We start from the raw sequence: 19,074 nt of genomic DNA on the forward strand, positions 1-19,074 counted from the left end.
AGTATAACACAACCCATGCAGGTCCTATCACAAATGTACTAAAAACTGGAAGAATTGTTTAAGTGACCCCCATTAGGAAGGAGGAGGTTATGGAGGTTTACATTTCATCATCCATACGACTATTTTAATTTCTTTGATGTTCTGAAAGAACCAGAGAATAAAGTTCCTGGTACCTTCCAACATCTCCTGCAGGAACACCGCACCCTTGAATCAGACACTGTGCTCTAATCTCTCCAGATTTCATAAAATATTCATTCAGAACTCACATTAACTTTCTCACAGATTTGAAAGGGTCATACCTTAGATTTCCTTACATCCATTCAGTTGCCAAGCAGCTACAGCTCCTGACATTAGCAAAAAACTGCTCCAGTTGAACACTGTCTTATAACTACAAGAGGACAGGGTTTGTCGGCTTAAAATAAAACCCCACAAACAGACATCTACATTTATATTTAAAAAATATATATCTATAAGGGTGAAAAGTGACCAGGACAGTGGAAATTTTCTGTTGAACGTGATACAGATTTGTTCCCATCTGCTACGGAATTAGTATCTCTCAAGAATTTTGAAGCAGAACAGAATAAATACCATAGGACAATAATGCTGGAACATTTAAAAATCATCTTTCTAAGCACCTGCAATATGAACACTTGCAGACACTGGTACTTCTCACGGTGGCAAAAAGCTGTTCACCGAGTATCTACAAAATGTCCATCATTATGAGACATCTACTGCTGTGATCTCCACTTTTAGTAAAGCAAAACAGACTGTGGTGAAATCAAGTAGGTACAAATGAGCATCTCTCTACAACAGGAACAAGAGCTCTGCTGATTTACAGCAGTATCTTTAAAGCTTAAGCCATAGCAAAGGTTTGAAGACTGGTAAAATTTATACTATAGCAATTCAACAACAGGTTCTGGATTCAAAAATGTAACATCCTGTGAAGAGTTTGCTGCAGTACAGCTCTTTGTCTGCAGAAGACGTATGAGAAGTCTTAGCATTACTATCTGCATTGGAATTGTGCCCATAATCTTCAGCCAGGAGCTCAGGCTCAGTCATGGCAGGTACTTCCTCTTTCTGAGTACACCTATACACCTATCATGAAAAAGTTTCTGCCACAAACTATTTACAAGGCAGACTGATGACAAGTCACAAGATGAGGCAGATGAGCCAAACAGGTGGGATGGGAATGGGGAGGAGGTGACAGCAATCCAAACATGTTTTTGTGCAGACTAATAGAGCACACAATATAGCTCACCAGCTGCTTAGCTGCTATCAACAGGCAAGTTTTGTAACAGTCTCTTTCAGCAGGTCCTTAGAAAATAAAGGGTCATAGCTAATGAGCGAGGGGTACCGTGAAAGTCCTCAAGAAAAGCTACGATGACACTTCACCAGGAAAATCTTTTTCTACCCCTCAAGAGAAAAAGATGAGCTTTAAGGGATAACCATTAAGTGCTGTCTCATGAACTGATGAAGTAAAGACTATCAAAACTAATTTAGGATGGTCACTTCCTTACACAGTCCTTGGGGAAGTACTGACATTCAGGGGATCTTAAAGTAGATAAGGAACGTTCTTGAGATGGGTAGATGGGCAATGCCAAATCAAACATGGCAATGGCAGCCCTGTGGTTTCGCATGCAGTGCCAGGAAGCCTAATACACATCAGAAACAAAAAGTGGTTAATTTTCATTTGGTTATTATTACTGAATTCTAAAATAAACATCTTCAGGACACAAGTAGTATAGCGTTTTAAGGAAAGATTCCACGGACAAGATGCAGGAAGTTAATTCTTTACAGGTAACTCTGAAGTAGATGTAATAGGTGATGACCAGAGTTAACTTTCAAACACTTCACACCACAGCTGAGCGTGAAATCACAGTGCCTTGGCATGAAATCTTAAGTTATCTGGCTCCCATCCTCATAAGCTTTCCCTTCTGCCAGTCATTCCCTCCTCTCAGAACTAAGAAGTAACAAAGACAAAACTGAACTGGTCCTGGCAGGTCACTGAGGTCAGAAAGCCTCACCCACCACTGAACGGTCCCACCTTTATCTGAAACAGATGAGTTGTTCAGTGCACTCTGAGCTTCCCAGGGTGTGCCTGGTTTTGAATATTTGATATGTTCTATTAGTAAAGTAAGAGAGATGAGGTAAGACTTCAAATAATACCTCCCGGGAATTATTCACAGCCAAAATATGGCTTCCATTGGGTTTCAAGAACAATTAGAAAACCATTCTTCCACCATGAGGACAATAAGTTGGCCCTTCAATGCTACAGTAATCTTTCCATTATGCTTGTTTGATTCCAGTTCTGTTCACTCACATTTGTTCGATAGAAGTCATTCACCCTCACCCACTTAATACTTAAGGATTTAAATACTGGGCAAAAAGATGTAACAAAAATTCAGAAACACAGACTAAGAGCTGACTTTTCAGAATGGTTCCAGCCCAACTACTCAATTTGTCAGCTCATCAAATTTGCTAATTATGGATTTGCACTGAAACATTCAGCTTAAAATAGTGATCTGAACACCCCCAGAATGCAGTTCATCTCTCATTCACTTCAAATCTTTTTGCTAAAGCATTTTCTCTCTCTACAATAAAACCTATGCTGAACATCAGCTCTCTGCATTTTTTTGTTTGCATTCATTCCACTTTGGCATTTGAGAAAAAGGGTGATGATAGTCTTGGAGCTCATTAAGAGATCCCTGTGCCACCCCTCCAACCAGCAGAATGATAAAGAAACTCCAAAACGCGGCTCAGGTAACACAGACTCAATTGTTCCTTAATCTTCTCTCCATTGAATGCAGGAGTAGCAAAACAAGGGTTTTAATACACATCCTGCAGTTCCGAAATCAAGTAGGATGATTCCAAGTCTGTGACCTACCATGAAGACAGAAATATAATAAAAGAACTTAACCAGAGCAGGCCTCAGTTTTGTTTGGGCACCTCATTCATAGACTTCTACAGTGCTGGTTAAGATGATCAACCACAGTGACAGAAAACGTTCACATAAACAGCAGGGTATGGCAGGGAAGATTAGAGGTCTTGTGTTTCTTCAGTATCAGCAGTTTTCACTTACAAGTCATAAGCAGGCCTCTCCCAGCGCAAAACAAAGCTTTAAAACATGCTCATTGTTTATTATAAAAAGACTTGCCTGCCCTTGACATTCTCTTAATCTTCTTTTAAACTTGGTTATAAAAACCAAGATGGGAAGAAGGATGCATAATACCCGCCAGCAGCAAAAGCAATAAAAGTACAGCAGAGAAGAACCAATTTGTTCTTGCTTTTCTTGGGACTGGGTGACATCACCAGCAGGACTGGAAGGAAGAGAGTGCTGAGAATGCACTGTACAGCTTGCTGAATTCACAACCACCAGCCACTGGAAAGACTTTAATTTGAGAAAGTCTCCATGCTTACAGCAGAAAGGAGAAACTCCCTCGTAGCAATTTTCCTCAACTGCTACAATGATAGCACAACTCACATTAGCTGTCTTCCACTGAGCAGAAAACTCTTTATTCTTCCTACAAGAATTCCCAAGCTTGCTAAAATCCTGTGCTGCTTCCTGAAAGCAGCTGTTGTCTTTCTTACTGCACTTCACTGTAAGCCCACCACAGGACACAGAAAACTCAATGGCTGTTTGGCAGAATAGCTATTCAATCAAACCAACCTAGTGACTTTCTACAGTTTCTTCGCATAATGCAATAGTGTAGACCTTCTGCCCCTTCCCAATGTTTAACTTTGCACTTGTACACCACACCGTATTAGAGCATTTGCATCAGAACTTGAAGTAATTTGCCCATTTTGCATACACACATAAAGGACAATGAAGTATAGTAAGAATCTGCACTACTGTCTTTGTTCTAAAAACATCCTACAAACGTTACCATTTTTATCTGCCAAGCAAAAAAACCTCACAAAGTCTGGCTATAATCGTGACTAATAATGTAAATTTCCTCCTGATAACTTAAATTTTATGCACAGTACAACAGACAAACTATCTAAACCAAGAACTGTTGAGTCAGAAATAAAATAATACACTAATTATGCTTTTCTGGAATGGATGACTGTATAATGTCCTAATCAGAAGGCTGAAATCAGATTTGCAGTTAGATAAAGCTCTGTTTAAAAGAGACAAGTATAAAAAGAGGCACAGAGACTATTGCGGTATTTCTCTGCATAGCAAATCATTTACATTCCTGATAATGGTATTCAAATAGTGAAGCAAAAGCTGACCAAAGCCAATTAATCTCGCACTCTGTACTAGCGAGCCTGTAAACTGACCCTGCGTACACCTGAACCCTGGATACTGATACAGCACTATCAACACTACACCACTGCTCAGATGGTTTGGTGTTTTTCCCTCCCCCTGCTGGTGTGTTTTTCAAAAAAGTCCCTATGGCTCAAAAGCCTGAATCTCACTCCCTTCAGACCGGTTAAACAGCCACCAAAGCTGGGCTTCAGAGACTCCAACAAGGAGCTGAGACACCCTAACTGACACAAAGCTAGTCTGGAGCACTGCCAGACAGCTCAGAGACATCCCCGTGTCCACAGGGCAGCAAGGTCCCCAGTGCTGAATGCTATTCACCAGGATGGTGGGGGTTTCCACAGTCAGCCCAGTGCTCTGACCATCAACCCACCTCAGGATCTTTGATGGGGAACACATTGCTGCTGACTGCTGCCAACTCACACAAATCCAAGCACACAAAGCAGAAGTTGGAGAGAAACAGCTATGGAAATAGAGAACCACCGGGTATTATTTCTCACAGTCGGCTGTTACACTGAAGGTACACGTGGACACAAAAGCTGGTACCAGAACTTGAGGTTCTTGCCCCATATTCTCTTATGAGCTCATCACAGCACACATTCAAGAAAACTATACTGCCCCCTGGGTGTCTGTTTGGACTCAATCAAAGATTGTTGAGAAACACATGGTAGATTTTGCAAATTAGGATTGAGCAAAACTCCTAAAAAAAAAAAAAAAAAAAGGAAAAAATAATGTAAAGTATCTGTTGAGCAGCACTAGTACAGTTTCAATTAGGAAGATGCTTCAGGATATTCACAGCTATGCAAGTATTCATAAAACAGCACAGAAATAGCCTATTTTGGGATGTTCCTCCCCCTCCAAAAACTACTATATATTATTTCAGGTATTCCAACATAAACACAAACCTCAAGATATCATCCAGTTGCCTAACGTGCCAAAACTGCCTTCCTTGAAAATAAAAAAAAATAAATGCCCAATAATAGACTAAAAAAAAAGTCACCAATCAACTTACTATTAAATATTCATAGCTCAGCTGTGTAACCTGACCTGCCATGCCTTTTCTGGGCCTGCTTGTATTAGTATGAATATAAATACCAGAAGTGGCAGTTCTACAAAATGAGATGGTAACATTTTCTGTGCAGAGAAGTAATATTCCAGCTGCCAAAATAAGAATAAAATGGGAGGTTTCTTGAAACCTCTTTAACCACACAACATCTTGGCTCAAGATCTGATATCAGTCCAGGACAACACCCGAGTGCTGCTTCTCTGCTGCTTCTCAGTAGAACCCCCACTCTTTTGTCTTTGTACATGGTTACATTTGTCCTCCCTTTCACGTTTCACAGCTTCCCACATGGAATGTGGGAACAGCCTCAGCTTTTGGACAAAGTTGTTAAATATATTTACAGCTTCCTGCAGCAGAGTAGCAGACTTGTCCTGTTTCAGTGAATTTAGTGCCTTCTTCTCTAGTTACTGCACTATGATAGGTTTTACTTATTTCCTAGAAGGTCACAGAAGAATGAACAGTGCACTGTGTTCAAGGCCAGCTCTATGAGTTCTGCTGCCTTAGGCAAACCAGCAAACGTCTGTCCCTACAAGTCACATTCACTCACAGCTACCGAACGCTTTGCAGCCCTGGGCAGTGGCCTGCCCTGTAGATACACCCTTTCTCATGTACGGGTGAGCATGTACAATGCTGAAATCACATGGTAGTAAACACATCTATCCAGCATGCTGAGCTTTTATTAAGATCTGCTGGTTTGACATGATGATTTCTGACGAGCTGTGGCCTGTCATTATTGTGGCTTCTGTCCTTTCTGAATACGATCTCTAATGTCTTATTGCATGAATGATGATAGTCAGACATTCTTGTTCTGTTTACTTCTATTTCTGTTCTCCTCTGCTCTGTGCTTTGCTTCTCTGCATGCACCAAGCAACGTCAAACGATAATTAAATGACAACACAGGCCTGTGCTGTAAAGGTAGCATTATAGAGTATCAGCATACAGGAGATTACAAACTGGCCAAACAACAAAATCCAAAGATCTGCCTGACAAGGAATTGCCATCAGTCAGACAGGCTTCAGGCAGTTTGTCAGCCTCAGAATTAGGCCTGATGCTATTGAACACTAACAGAAGTTGCCTTCCAAGCAAGAATTTAAATGTGCAAACTTCACTCTTTGCATCATCAGAGCTGGATATGATGATGACGACAGGATAGAGAAAGTGGTAAATTGCTGGATAAACTGGTTCCACTCAAAAGTTGTGCTGTGATGCATTAAACAAATAATTCAGAGTGCAGGTCAGAAGACTGCTTGTGTGAATCAAGCAAACAAAGCTTCAGGACAAGAGTTTTACCTTACAGCATCATTTGGTATCACAAAGCAGAGACATGCAATATATCAAACACAGCAAAACATGAAGGCTTACCATCTAACATCAGTGAGACAACGCACTTCCTACATTTAGGCCAGATTATCCAGTTTCGGATAATTAATGAACATGCTTAGACTAATCAAATATGCTTTGCAGCATGCTCACCAAACACCAAATTCAGGCAGCAATGGGGGCACAGACAGAAGTCTCCCTGGTTTAGGTGCAACTTAATCTTTTTTTTTCCCCCCAGTGACTACTTCCAGCTCACAAAGAAAATTCTGAAAGCCACAGTCTTATAAGAACTTTATCTTGCCAGCTGTGAACCACTCGGTACAAGTTCAGCGAAGATGAATTCAGTTTTTACTGATTAAGTTTGTAAGTATTTATACTTGAGATCATGCCCAGCACGAAGTGAGTTTTATCTTTTTGCCATTAGCGTTAAAACAAAGCTGCCTGCTCATTCCTCCCTTTCTTGTAAAAACTGCATTTTGAAGTGCTCCAGATTAGCAACAGTGGTTCCCCTTATTACTGCATGACAGGTAGTACAATAACTTTCTGGCTACAATTCTAGGCCCACTACAGCATGAGCAAAATACATGCCTGCTGATGGGAGAAATGCTCATAAGCAGCAGTATTACAGAACATTCAAGTCTAGGAGTGTTTAACCTCTTAAGAAGGATTTTAATTTGTACAGTTCACTAATCAGGGATTGTTACCATACCAACAGTCAATCACATGGCCAGATGCCCCACCATATCTTAGAAGCATCTGTGAGTTCTTAAAGCCATATTTCAGGTTCTCCCAGAAACTTCACTGTCACCTCCATGGCCTAGCGCAAAGAGAAGCCCAAAGTCTCACCCAAAGAGAAACTGTTTTATAAGAAAAGCAAGGAAAGGTCTGGCTTGCAATAAGCTTGTTGCAAAGAAAAAGTACAGTCCAGCAACTGGCTTTTCATTCAGAGACAAAGGCTCATTCTCAAACTGCTGGCTGCAGTGGGATTCCACAAGAGAGCTCCTCACAAAGCCAACTGCTGAGTGAGTCTTACTCAATCTCCATGTTTTGATAGATGCTTTTCCAGGTCAGGCTGGACCAGGCTCTGAGCAACCTGCTCTAGAAGATGACCCTGCTTGTTGCAAGGGGTTGGACAAGGGGACCTTTAAGGGTCCCTTCCCACTGAAATGGTTCTATGGTTCTACAAAAGACTTACACATTCCCTACTCCTTGGGGGACAATTCATCTCTATACATAAGGGTCTTATTTTAGAAAGTTACAATGTATTCTTTTGAAATAAAAACAGCAATTCTGAAGGAAGCCCCCCTCACTCATTCAAGAAATCTGTATCTGACTCCAGAAAGGGCTGTGTGACAACCGTTTCCAGTGCTCCATGACTTGACGCTACTAAGACAGAAGCAATGAAAATCCACAACTGACAGCAATGGCAGATGTTAGCTAGTGCAATGTATTTGAATTGTAAGGGTCTAAACTTTGCTCGAGCAGAGGATTAGATGAGATACTGCTTACATTAGCTTAGTCCTCTCTGTTTCTCTCTGATCCTGCTTTAAGATAGCCTCTCAAAAGGAAAACAGACGTATGCTGGAAGAAGCCAGTTTTGTTAATTGTAAATAAGCTCCACTGTCCACAGATCGGACCTGCAGTGATATCAACAGGCTGGCACTGCTCCATTGGCTTTAACAACCACGCTTAACAACCACAGCCCCACTGGGAACATAGCTCCCCATGGCACTAAGAAAAAACCATATGCCTGCCCTGTGTGAAAGAGAGCTGTCCTCAGCCATTCTCAAAGTCAGGGTCTTCATTTAAATGAGAATAGGAACAAATCTTGGGGACAAACGCTGAGAATTCAAACGTCCCATTACATCTAAACCATGGGTGTACAGATAGACAACACAAGCATCAGATCTCTCTGAAGCAAAAACACCCAAGAAAATTGAGCTTCCAGAAGATGAAGTAGCTTTCACAAAAATCACACAGCAAGTCAACAGCAGAGCTTACACTAGAAATCACCCTTTGATTCTCATTAGGAACTTGTCCTAATTCTCTTTCATACACATGAGCTAAACCAGGTTCAATATCCTCTATGTATCTGAATTTCTACTGGCGTTCATCCCACCTATCTGAATTTTGAGTGAATGGCTCTGAGGCAATTCAAATATTTCCTTTTTTCTGCAGTATTTGGGTACTCACACAGAACTCCAGAGCATTCCCCTCACATACAGGGCATTATCACCCGTAGCAGGATAGTTCTTCACAGCAACATCAGCATTTTATGGGAAGGGAGGTGCCTTGGGCTTCACCCATGACTCAGATTTGCTTACATTTCATGAAGCCTCAGTAAAATGGGGATAAAAGCTTTGGTTCGATGGAAGTCACGGTGCTAACCTTCATATCTTATAATTAACTCCATTATTATTAACTTGATATAATTATTGGTGATGGCACAAAGTCAGTGGCCCAGAGAAAGTTGGAGAAACAGGAAGAACAGAAGTCCTAACCATACACAATACCCTATAAATAGCTTTTTTTCTTTCCAGAATGAGCAAAAGACAAAAGTTCATTACAGTCATCTGGCTTTACTCAGCCCTCTCAATTACCCCAACACCAGACAAATAGCTGCAAAATCTAGCAAGTGATCTAGAATTAAAACATGCCCTGATAAATCTGACACAGCACTCCGCAAGCATCTTCTCCCATCCTATCAACTAAACAATACAGATTTAATAATGTTTGAGCCACAATACTTTTCCTTTACCTAAAGACATTAAGAACATTTTCTTGATGCAGTGTTGTCAATTGGGTTGGGTTTTTTTGTTGTTGTTGTTTTTTTTTGTTTTTTTTTTTTTATGAACAATCTGGAGAAAGCTTGCAGACTCTTTATTTGATCTGCAGTTTTAATCTAATATTTTCCAGACTTACTCAATTCAAAATAAATGTGCCAACTATAAAACAGCTATGTTCCTTTATTTAATATTTCTGTGATTTGCTCTGAAAAAAGTACAACAGTACTGCATTCTTTACTAAGAAAATACAGTTTACTGAGACATTTTTAATTTTCTCATGAGCTTAAAAAAAATCATGAGGAAGAAAAATTTGACATGATTGTCTTAAGCGCTGGGAAGTACACGGACCTGAAAGTGAACAACAAAGCATTCACTCACATAAAATTCCTGAAGTATAACTAGAATTCGTAAAGGATTCTCTCACCTCTTCCCTTCTCTACTGGAAGAAGCATTCCCAGACCCTCTATGGCCTAGCCACACACCATGGAGAAGAGATGCATTTACCAAATATAGAAGTCACATATGGCAGAACACCAAACACCACAACTGTGCCTAAGCCATCAGCCTCCTCACACTGCAAATCAGCACTGCACCCCTTTTCCCAGTTGTGAACCTGCTCACTGTGAGCACAGACAATCACGCACCCATGTGCCAGCTTTGTACATAAAGCCCAAGGCAAACCTTGCCTTCATCAGGCTTCACTGGGTACATGGATGTAGCACCAAAGGTGTTTGTTTCCAGTTATAAAGAATTCAAAAATTAAGAGATCATATGACAGCATCACTCTGATATCTCACAGTTTGGGAGGACTGGTAACACTTAGTTATGAAGAGCTGGGTACCTCAGCCTGTCTAGTTTCAGTGTGAAATACTGCTTTGTTTTTACATTTGTCAATGTTGTCAATAAACAGGCTTCTATACTTCTAATGCATTTTTATTATCCTTGGTGACAAGAATAAAAATATCTCTAGAAGTCACCAATTGTTTTCAGAAAGAAAATCAAAGCACTTAGCTGTAAGAAATGCATTTATTTTTTCTAATTTGGGAAATCAGTGCCACCACTACGCCTCCAGCCCACATCCACACCCGGAGATCTGATGCTTCTCAAACAGACAATTTTTCAGAATTTAATTGCCAGTTTCCAATCAGCCTCATCATTTCAAAGCATGCTGTATCACATGTATAACTTCTGTATTTGATTGCAATAGGTCATTTTATGCCTAGATCTGAGAGGAGAAAAGATATTTCCCATGGGGAATACACTACTGTATTTTTTGAAGAACCAGAATTACTTGCTTCAAGAATATAAATAATCTTTGGGAAAAAAGCACTACATTCACTTGAATAATTACTGTAAATTTTTCTCTATTTATCATAATTTAGTTTTAATTTGGCGTTTTTGTTAATGGCTTGCACGGCTGACACTGGTGTGATACCCATCATACAGTGACCAAATAAACCTTTTCTACTTATTCTATCTGTAGAGGCTTGCTTTTATTTTGTGCTGTTGCTGGACTAGGACTGAAAAATTCCATGCCCAGTTTTCTCATCTATCAGCAGAGCTTCAGAAGTACAGGAGAGGTCAGGCAAAGGTAGAATAATTACCAAGGATCTGATTCAAAGCTCCTTGGGAAGGGAAAACAATAAAAGAAATGTGAACTGAGAGCTATTAATGGAATTAGTTAACAGAAACAAACAAATACTACGTATTGCCATGAAAGAATTTCCGCCCAGTGTAACTTGGAATATCAGTAGTGTACCAGTATTAGAATTGTATTTGGAGGATTTCATTCTTCCACCAGAATTTCTGCAGGCAAACACTGGCTGTAGCATTAAAAGCTACATTAAAGTCACTAGCTAAAATTTTGGTTGGTGAAAATAAGCATCTATGAACATCTATCAAATTATCTCTGAAGGTGAAATAATCACAAAGGAAAGGGCAGGTGGCATGCCCAGCAACAAAGAAAGAAGAAACAGGGCTAGAACTTTTTAGCCTGCACAGAAGTAGAATAACTGTACGTGGTCTGACATTCTAAAGCTACTTCTCACCAACCAGGCAGCGTAAGGGGTGTTAGCATAAACGAGCTCATCTGCTTGTCCATGACACCAGCCCACACCTCCATCTAGAACTCCTCCTTCTCACACCCTCAGCCTGCTTTTCACTTCTGCCGTCACAGATTTGATTTTCCCTTTCATGGATTTCTGCTTGAAAAAGCATCGCTGCCTCAATTGTCTATTTTCAGCCTGCATTGAAGAAAATCCTTTAGTTCAATTTGTAGCCACATCCTGTCTCTGCCTCCCCCTCTTTCTGTTCCTAAATATAAGGCTGATGCAATGTGATGTGACATGACAAAATAACATTTGCATCGGCAGAAACTTTCTCTCCATAGCAGTAATTAAAGGGAGTAGATAAAATACCACTGAAATTGGTGCTTATTTAGCTTGGAAATAAAAGACTGAAAGAGCTCTGGAGGGATGTTCAAGCGTCAAGAACATGGCATCACTGATGAGTGGCTTCTTTTACACGCCTCCCTGCTGCAAAATGGTATGGTAGCTCAAACAATGTAATCTATTTAAGAAGGGATAAAAAAAAGGAGATTTCTGTGGACTATACTTGTAATCAGTGAAAATAATTTCATGTATTTTTGTATTATAAACAGTACGAAGATACACTTGTGGTTTCATCAAAGGCAAGGTCATTAAACTTCAAAGCTCAGGCTCTCAAACCGAGCAGAAGACAGACCTCATAGATTACAGTGAGAACTGGGACCTTAACACCTTATGTTTTGAGTATAGATACTGCAGAAAGACAGGTACTCACCTTCAGCTGCAAGACAGAGCTTTGTTATTGACAAGGACAAGAACTCAGAAATGCGGCCTAGCACACCAAATGCAATGACCTCAGCAGGATTCACACAACAAATTAAGAACACAAATCTTACAAAATAATATATTGTAACTGATTTTGTTGCGTGGATACCCTGCATATACTTAACAGGGATAGAAGTTGACACTAGTGAAAGAGCAACATTTGGAAGCTAAGGGTTCATTTTTTATTTTAGAAAGACACTTGAGGTTACTTTGTCCCTATGAAGAACTCACAGAAAAGTCTGATAGATGTTCCATAGGCCACAGGATTTAACAGACACAATATGCTTTAAGGTGACACTTCCTGCTTTCAGGAGCATCTTCCTTCTTTCCTTGTTTACATGGGGCTATTCTTTTAATCCCATCTGTGACCGGCACTACCACTCTGCTTAAAACTGGCAAGCCACGTTTTGAGCAGGCTCATCTCCATCCCAACACAGATGGCATCAAGAATAAGGCAGGCCAGAAAAATCAGCTTGCATATTATGCTTCAGTTTTTATGGGTCAGATTATCATTCAAAGCCATCAAAATGGCAATCCATGTGATGTGCCTCCATTGGAACTGAAGTGATACACTATCACAACCTCCGATGCAGCTGGTTACAAATAGCCTGATGAGCCACATTTTGATATTTAAAAAGCAAAATTATTTTCCTTTCCAACCAGACTCTAACTGATCAAGGAAATGTCTTTAATGAACCAAAAATGAAGAGACTACCCTCATCCCTGAAGAAGTGTATAGGCAAGGCTCTCTTGTCAGAAAATAGTTTAGCATCTATGTTAAATATTCTCTTAATAACCAAGCCCAGTGCAGATGTTGGCTATGTAATTAGTTCCAACCTCTTTGTTCAGCAAGTCAGGAAATTCTTACAGATTCAGGGAGGAAAAAATGGGGGGGTAAGAAGAGAATTTTGTATGTTTTCTTTGGTACCAGAATAGCAACCGTGTTAAAGAATACAAAAGCAATACTGAAACAAGGTCAAAAACGTAACATTGTTTCCAGTCTCCCTGCAGTAACGCACCAGACAACTGCTGGATTCCCTTTACTACAGGGGCCGTTTCCCAGATGCTCCAGAAGACATTCTTCCACATTTGCAGGATTTAAAGCAAGGAACTCTGCTATTGCAAGAAGCTCAGAACAAAAACATTTTAAATGTCTCCTATTCTGTTATCACATCACCCAAAACTCAAACAACTTATGCTAAATAACAGCTAGGACCATCACCCACATCACTGTTTTTCCATTCAAGTTTTATCACTCCTCTGACTTCCCAGCAAGAATTTCCTGGCTAAGACACTGTACCAGTTCTTCAGGTGTTCCCTCTCAGTCAGATACAACATACACAGACACAGCACATTCCCTGCACCATATTCAAATTGCTAATCCATCTGTAATCCCGATGAACCTATCAAAACATTGTTTACTTTGGTATCTGCAGTGGCAATTTGAAATTAGGATTCTGCTACTGCCTTTGTCAGCACAGCTAGAGGGGAAAGAGGAGTGTTCCTAACCATAAAATATTTGCAGGAACGATTTCCAGACCACATGTAAGTCATAACTAATCTGCATCAACTTCATTTTCACCATTTATTTGTGCTTTGGCATTTTCACCTTTTTCTCTACATGGGACAAATGGGCTCCTAGTGATTGCCATAGAACCAAAGAAAATAATCACTTACAGCATTCAGAGCAAAAGAGCCTCGATTATCCTCACAGATCAGCTCTGCCGAAGTCCAGCAGAAAGTGAGACCTGCAGAGAAGAATCAATTTCCATTATCTGGTTTTCCCCAACTCACTACTTAAAATACCATCAATAAGAAGAGCAGAATCCAACTGGTTACATTACAAGTGAATTCACAGCCTTGAGATGCATAGGTTATTCTTTCAGTGATCTATTAAAGCATTTTTAATAAGTACACGCTGCCGCCAAAGGTACTGAGCAATTCCAAAGCACTCAGTGGAACCAAACCTTTGCTATTTCCTGTTTCTGCACATAAGAAATAATTTAACATAAGAACTATAATCTCCAATACTCAGAACTCTGAAAAAAGACAATTTCATAGAGAATTACATGTTTGTAACAGCACAACTCTGCTTTGGAAAAGTGCATCTATCAACACTACGACACCCTAGCATCCTCTGATTAAAACTGAAGATTACTGGGTTATTTGGCTTTCCACTCCCATCACCATAGTGCCACAGTCCCCTCCCAAAATGTTCGAGCACCCTTCTGAAGGAAGGGGCACAAGGTATCAAATACCCTGCTGCATGACCAACTTCTGCTGTTAGGAATTAGCTTCTAGAAGGCTGTAAAGAACTAGAATTATCTCCCCTGACAGTTACTATTTTAACTGAAAATGTGATTCACAACAAAGATAACATAGAACATTCAAACAGCATCTGAGAATTTTCCTTTTTACATTATTTTTAAACATTCTAACAGCACACCATATTGCTTTAGAGTTGCACCTCACTGTAGGTTCGATGACTCACATTTAGCCCTAACAGGAGAATTCAGGACTCCTTCCCACCTCCTCCCTCCATGAAACTTCATAAATTCTGGTTATCTGCATCAGCTTACTCCTCCTTCCATCGTGGATGGACATTCTACTCTGTATGAGAAAATCCTGCTTAATCAAATACTTGACTGCACAGTGAGCAAGGTGAATCAGGCAGACTGGTTCTCTAAAATCAACACTGATTCCTTTCTTTAGGAGTCGATGCAAGTTTGTTGAAGAGAAGGGATTCTAACATGCATCCAAAGACAAATGGCTCAGATCATCTGCTACTTCAACAAGCAAAAAGCAACTTGAAAGCAAAGTCCTGGAAGGTACCAGCAACAGCAGAACCTGAATTGATCTACATGACTTCATTGAAAGGACAGGTTTTGAAGAATCTAAATCAAAATTCTCAACTGTGTTTATAGAATTACGATCAAAGGAACTTTTGGCATTGGGGAAAAAAAATCTAGAATTGTTTCAATTAAAATCATAACTTGGCCACATAATGGCTGACAACAGCTTGGGATACTGAATTTATGCACAAATTGGAAATGCAGGTTCCAAGAATAAAAGCATTAAAACTCACATTCGAGTTATGACTATAGGAGATGCTCTGTTTGCAGCCAAGGCCTATAATACACATCTTTATGCTCAGACCTCATCTCATCAGCATCAACAAACTCCATTCTTTGCAAGGATGTTAGTAGGTCTCAAAGAACTGGGGGTGGGGGAAAAGTAACCACTTGTACCAGCTCACACAGCATTCAGTCTGTTGGGTTTTTTGTTTGGTTGGTGGTTTTTTTTTTTTTGTTTTTGTTTTTTAACCTGTTGCCTCCCTGTAGTCTGGGGCAACTTATAAAGAAAGACTAAATTTATTTTGTGCAGGAATAATCATCTGAAACACTAATTATACTAAAATAAAAGCACCTGGAAAGGTCACATGAAGCCAAGTCTCGCCCTATCAAGATTCATATATTCCTTATAGGAAATGCTGGAGAGCAGATTCAAATTCAGTTAAAAAACAATCATGAGACAACTGAAGCTTTCTGGTTTTGGCGGAAGAGCTGAGCACTGGCAAGTATTTCATAGTATGGCTTTCACCCATTAGAATTTTGTTTTCTAAAGAGCAGATAGGAGCTCTGATATGTCCAATCAGTCCTGAAGAAAACACCTATTATTTAGCAGCATTAATTAACAGTCCATAGACATATCTGCAGTTAGTTACCCAGTAGGACATTTATGATGCCCTTTCAGAAGTATATTGTCCTTTGCTGTTAACATGCAGCTAACATAATAGCCAAAGAGCAACCCAATTAACTTCTCCATAGGCTGAAATTTAAACCAGCAATTAATTCTATAATTCACTTAGCAGAACATCAGACACCTCTGCTGGGAAAGCTGAGCAAATCTACTCAAAGCACACAAAATTTAGTTTTGAGAACACAGGAACTGCTGTTAGTTTGCATGTCATTATTTAGTGATAAATATTACTCAGAGTTCAACTTGAATTTCTGCCTCGGAATTATAGGAGCCTTTAAAAGAATTCAGCCCAGTCAGATAACTCCCCTTCACACTGTGAGAAGCACATAAAGGAGCACTGATGTGTGAATTACATTCCTAACATGTTTACTAGCTAGTGTAAGTTGGCTAAAGCCAATAATCCCCAACTTGCTGTGCTATTTATACCAGCTACAGAGCCAGTAGGCTTCAGAGATCCAGAGAAGCCAAGTCAAACTGCACTCATTTTTATACATGATACTGGTAATATTCCTGGATATTCAAACACTGATGTGAAGAGCTGCAGCCTGGAACAATGTTTGCATGGTACTGTTAACATTAGAATATAACCAAGGCTAGAGCTTAATTTTAAAAGTAAATAAAGTGCCCTCCTAAAGCAATGCCAGAGAACACACGGCCTTGTTTGCCATTTGTAAGCATACATACTTCAAGCAAAACTCACAGCCCACGTTCACTGGTATTTAGGACTGAATAAGACATTCTTGCATAGCTGTTCGATTTCTTATTTATCATAAGGTCAAACACAAACCAGAATGTCATATTGCAATTTCATAAGATCATAACATAATAAGCATAAACTTGTTGCATGGAAACTGGTACTTTTTAACACGCCAGAAAGTTTTGAAGAAAAGTGACAGGTAGGAGAAAGGAAGAGGATTATCCACACGTCTGAGGCACAAAAAAATGCAGAATTCTGATCTAAAGACCAATAAAATCAGTGCGAGTTGGCAGTGGCAGGAACAGCGCTCAGAAACGTGAAGCAAAGTAGCATTAGGTACCTTAAACTTTATACCTCAGGTGTCCTTGAAAATTCCAACTTCTGAACAACAAAAATACCACTCATGAGCATTTTATTCTGCAACATTTGACTTTGTTTAAATCCGTGAGGGTGGGCAGCCAAAAACTGAAGCAGCCATGAAATACATTGTTTCCAGGTTACCAATGAGGTTACCAGTGATCCTCAGCCAAACCCTGACACCAGCTAACTGGCAGCAGCCCTTGTCTCTGCACACTGCAGCTCCACCTCCTGCAGTGGCCAGAACAGCAGGACTACGACCAGAATCACCATCCCCATTTCTTTCTTTGGCACTGCATGTTGGTCAGCTCTGCTTGAGAGAAACATCCCCACAACAGCCCTACACGACTCCTCTCTCATTTGTTTGTGATGAAGGAGTTAATATCTGTGACCCAAATATGGAGACCCACTTTAAACTTGCTGAAAATTGCTTTTTAATCCCAGCTCTCGAGGATTTCCTTTGAAACCATCTGCCATGCACGCTCAGTGCTCCTCTCCCATATACATGTAGGATTACTATAATATGGATTCTTTTGTGTAACTTAATACATTTCAGTATATTATAAAATTAGTTGAATGTTTCCCTTTAAAAATAAATAAATTACATTTTCATACCAGAAAGTCAAAATCAGTGATAAATTCACAGAAAACCAGACCCATATTTATCTTATTTACTGTAGCATTTACATTGCAACTCTTGTTTATGCAGTCAGTCTGACGGTGCATGAGATTCAAGCAGTTCTGAGTCACTGAACCAATGTAACTTACATACTTGCTTAAAAGTAAGCTCAAGCATTCTCCAGGACACGATTTAAACACGTGCCTCCCCAGCTACAAGTTAGTTTCTAGACTGGAAGAAAGAATTAACTGTGTGATAATTAAGGATCAAAGAAGATCTAAGTATCCTTAAATCTGCAGTATTTTCTATTTGCTTATGATGAACCTTTGTGCTGTTGTAATTTTCTAGCACGAATACTGACGAAGTGATACTTCAGGTCACATTCATACACTCATATTTTAACAAACAGTTATTGCAACTACAAGCACTTGGGCAGCCGTCTAAAACAAAACAAAGAAATACCAGCTTAGCAGAATAACCACAGCTCGAGTGATTGAAAAAGCAGGCAGTCAGCAAGATACACCTACAACTCATTTCTTGGATCAGTCTACAAAGTCAAAATTCAAAGCCCCAACAAAAGCAGAGCATTTTTCATATGGAATACTTTTAAATAAAGTGATTATTTGCTAGCAAACACTCCAGGAGAGGGAAATTAGGCAAGTTATTTGCATAGTTTTAGTGGTGTAAACAACATCAACATTTCAGAAGACAGGCCCATAAACTTCAAGAGTATTCCTTTTCATGTTGAACAGTCACTTAATACCTAAAGTTTCACTAGATATTTCATTAATATCTATTTTTTTCCTGCACACGAGCAATTGATAGAAGTTGTTAACATACAGGAGATCTGCACATGCAGAGGTTGGAAGAATGCAGAAAAGCAAACAAGCAATTCATTTTGTTTCAGATGTTGGAGCACCGTCCTGCAGATGTGTTACTTTTAATACAAAGCAGCTCCTAAGATGAGTGAGGAGGAGAGGACAGAACCAAAGCCCAATCACTGGGTGTTCACATTTAATGGGCTTCCTGCATTCTGTCCTTATAATTTTCCCTCACTAAAAATTATATTAAATTCATTTTGTCTTAAGCAACAGTGGGGAGAAACTCAAGGTATCTAAGATGGCTGCTTGCAGATTCTTCTAGATGATGTGTTAGACTGTCATTTAGTCTGCAAGAGGGTATAAAGCCAGAGCAATTCACAAGATCCTATGGTCCAGCCTGGAATGAAACTATGAAAAGCTTCACGTCCTGCTGCAACAGCTTAATGGCAAACGGCTGGCAGAAGGCTGCAACAGTGCTGCAAAGATTGGTGCTAATAAAAACTAACAACAAAAATAAA

At 39.8% G+C, this 19,074-nt stretch overlaps 1 protein-coding gene across 7 annotated transcripts in view; it reads right to left on the reverse strand.

Moving 5' to 3' along the window:
* The window catches only part of LYRM9 (LYR motif containing 9), a 29,345-nt gene that overhangs the window by 4,429 nt on the left and 5,842 nt on the right, over positions 1 to 19,074 (reverse strand). For 5 of the 7 annotated variants that reach the window (XM_042879604.1, XM_042879602.1, XM_042879603.1 and 2 more), the window contains one exon: positions 13,981 to 14,051. The exons of the other annotated variants lie outside the window; for them this stretch is intronic. Coding sequence is in view for 2 of the 5 variants with exons in the window: in XM_042879602.1 (XP_042735536.1) it covers positions 13,981 to 14,051 (71 nt within the window). In the remaining 3 variants the exon portion in view is untranslated. The remainder of the gene's footprint in view (positions 1 to 13,980; positions 14,052 to 19,074) is intronic. 7 annotated transcript variants of the gene reach the window in all.

The sequence above is a fragment of the Lagopus leucura genome, unplaced genomic scaffold, assembly GCF_019238085.1.
Source record: "Lagopus leucura isolate 7727_CA_CO unplaced genomic scaffold, USGS_WTPT01 Super-Scaffold_100024, whole genome shotgun sequence".
NCBI classification, from domain to species: Eukaryota; Metazoa; Chordata; class Aves; order Galliformes; family Phasianidae; genus Lagopus; species Lagopus leucura.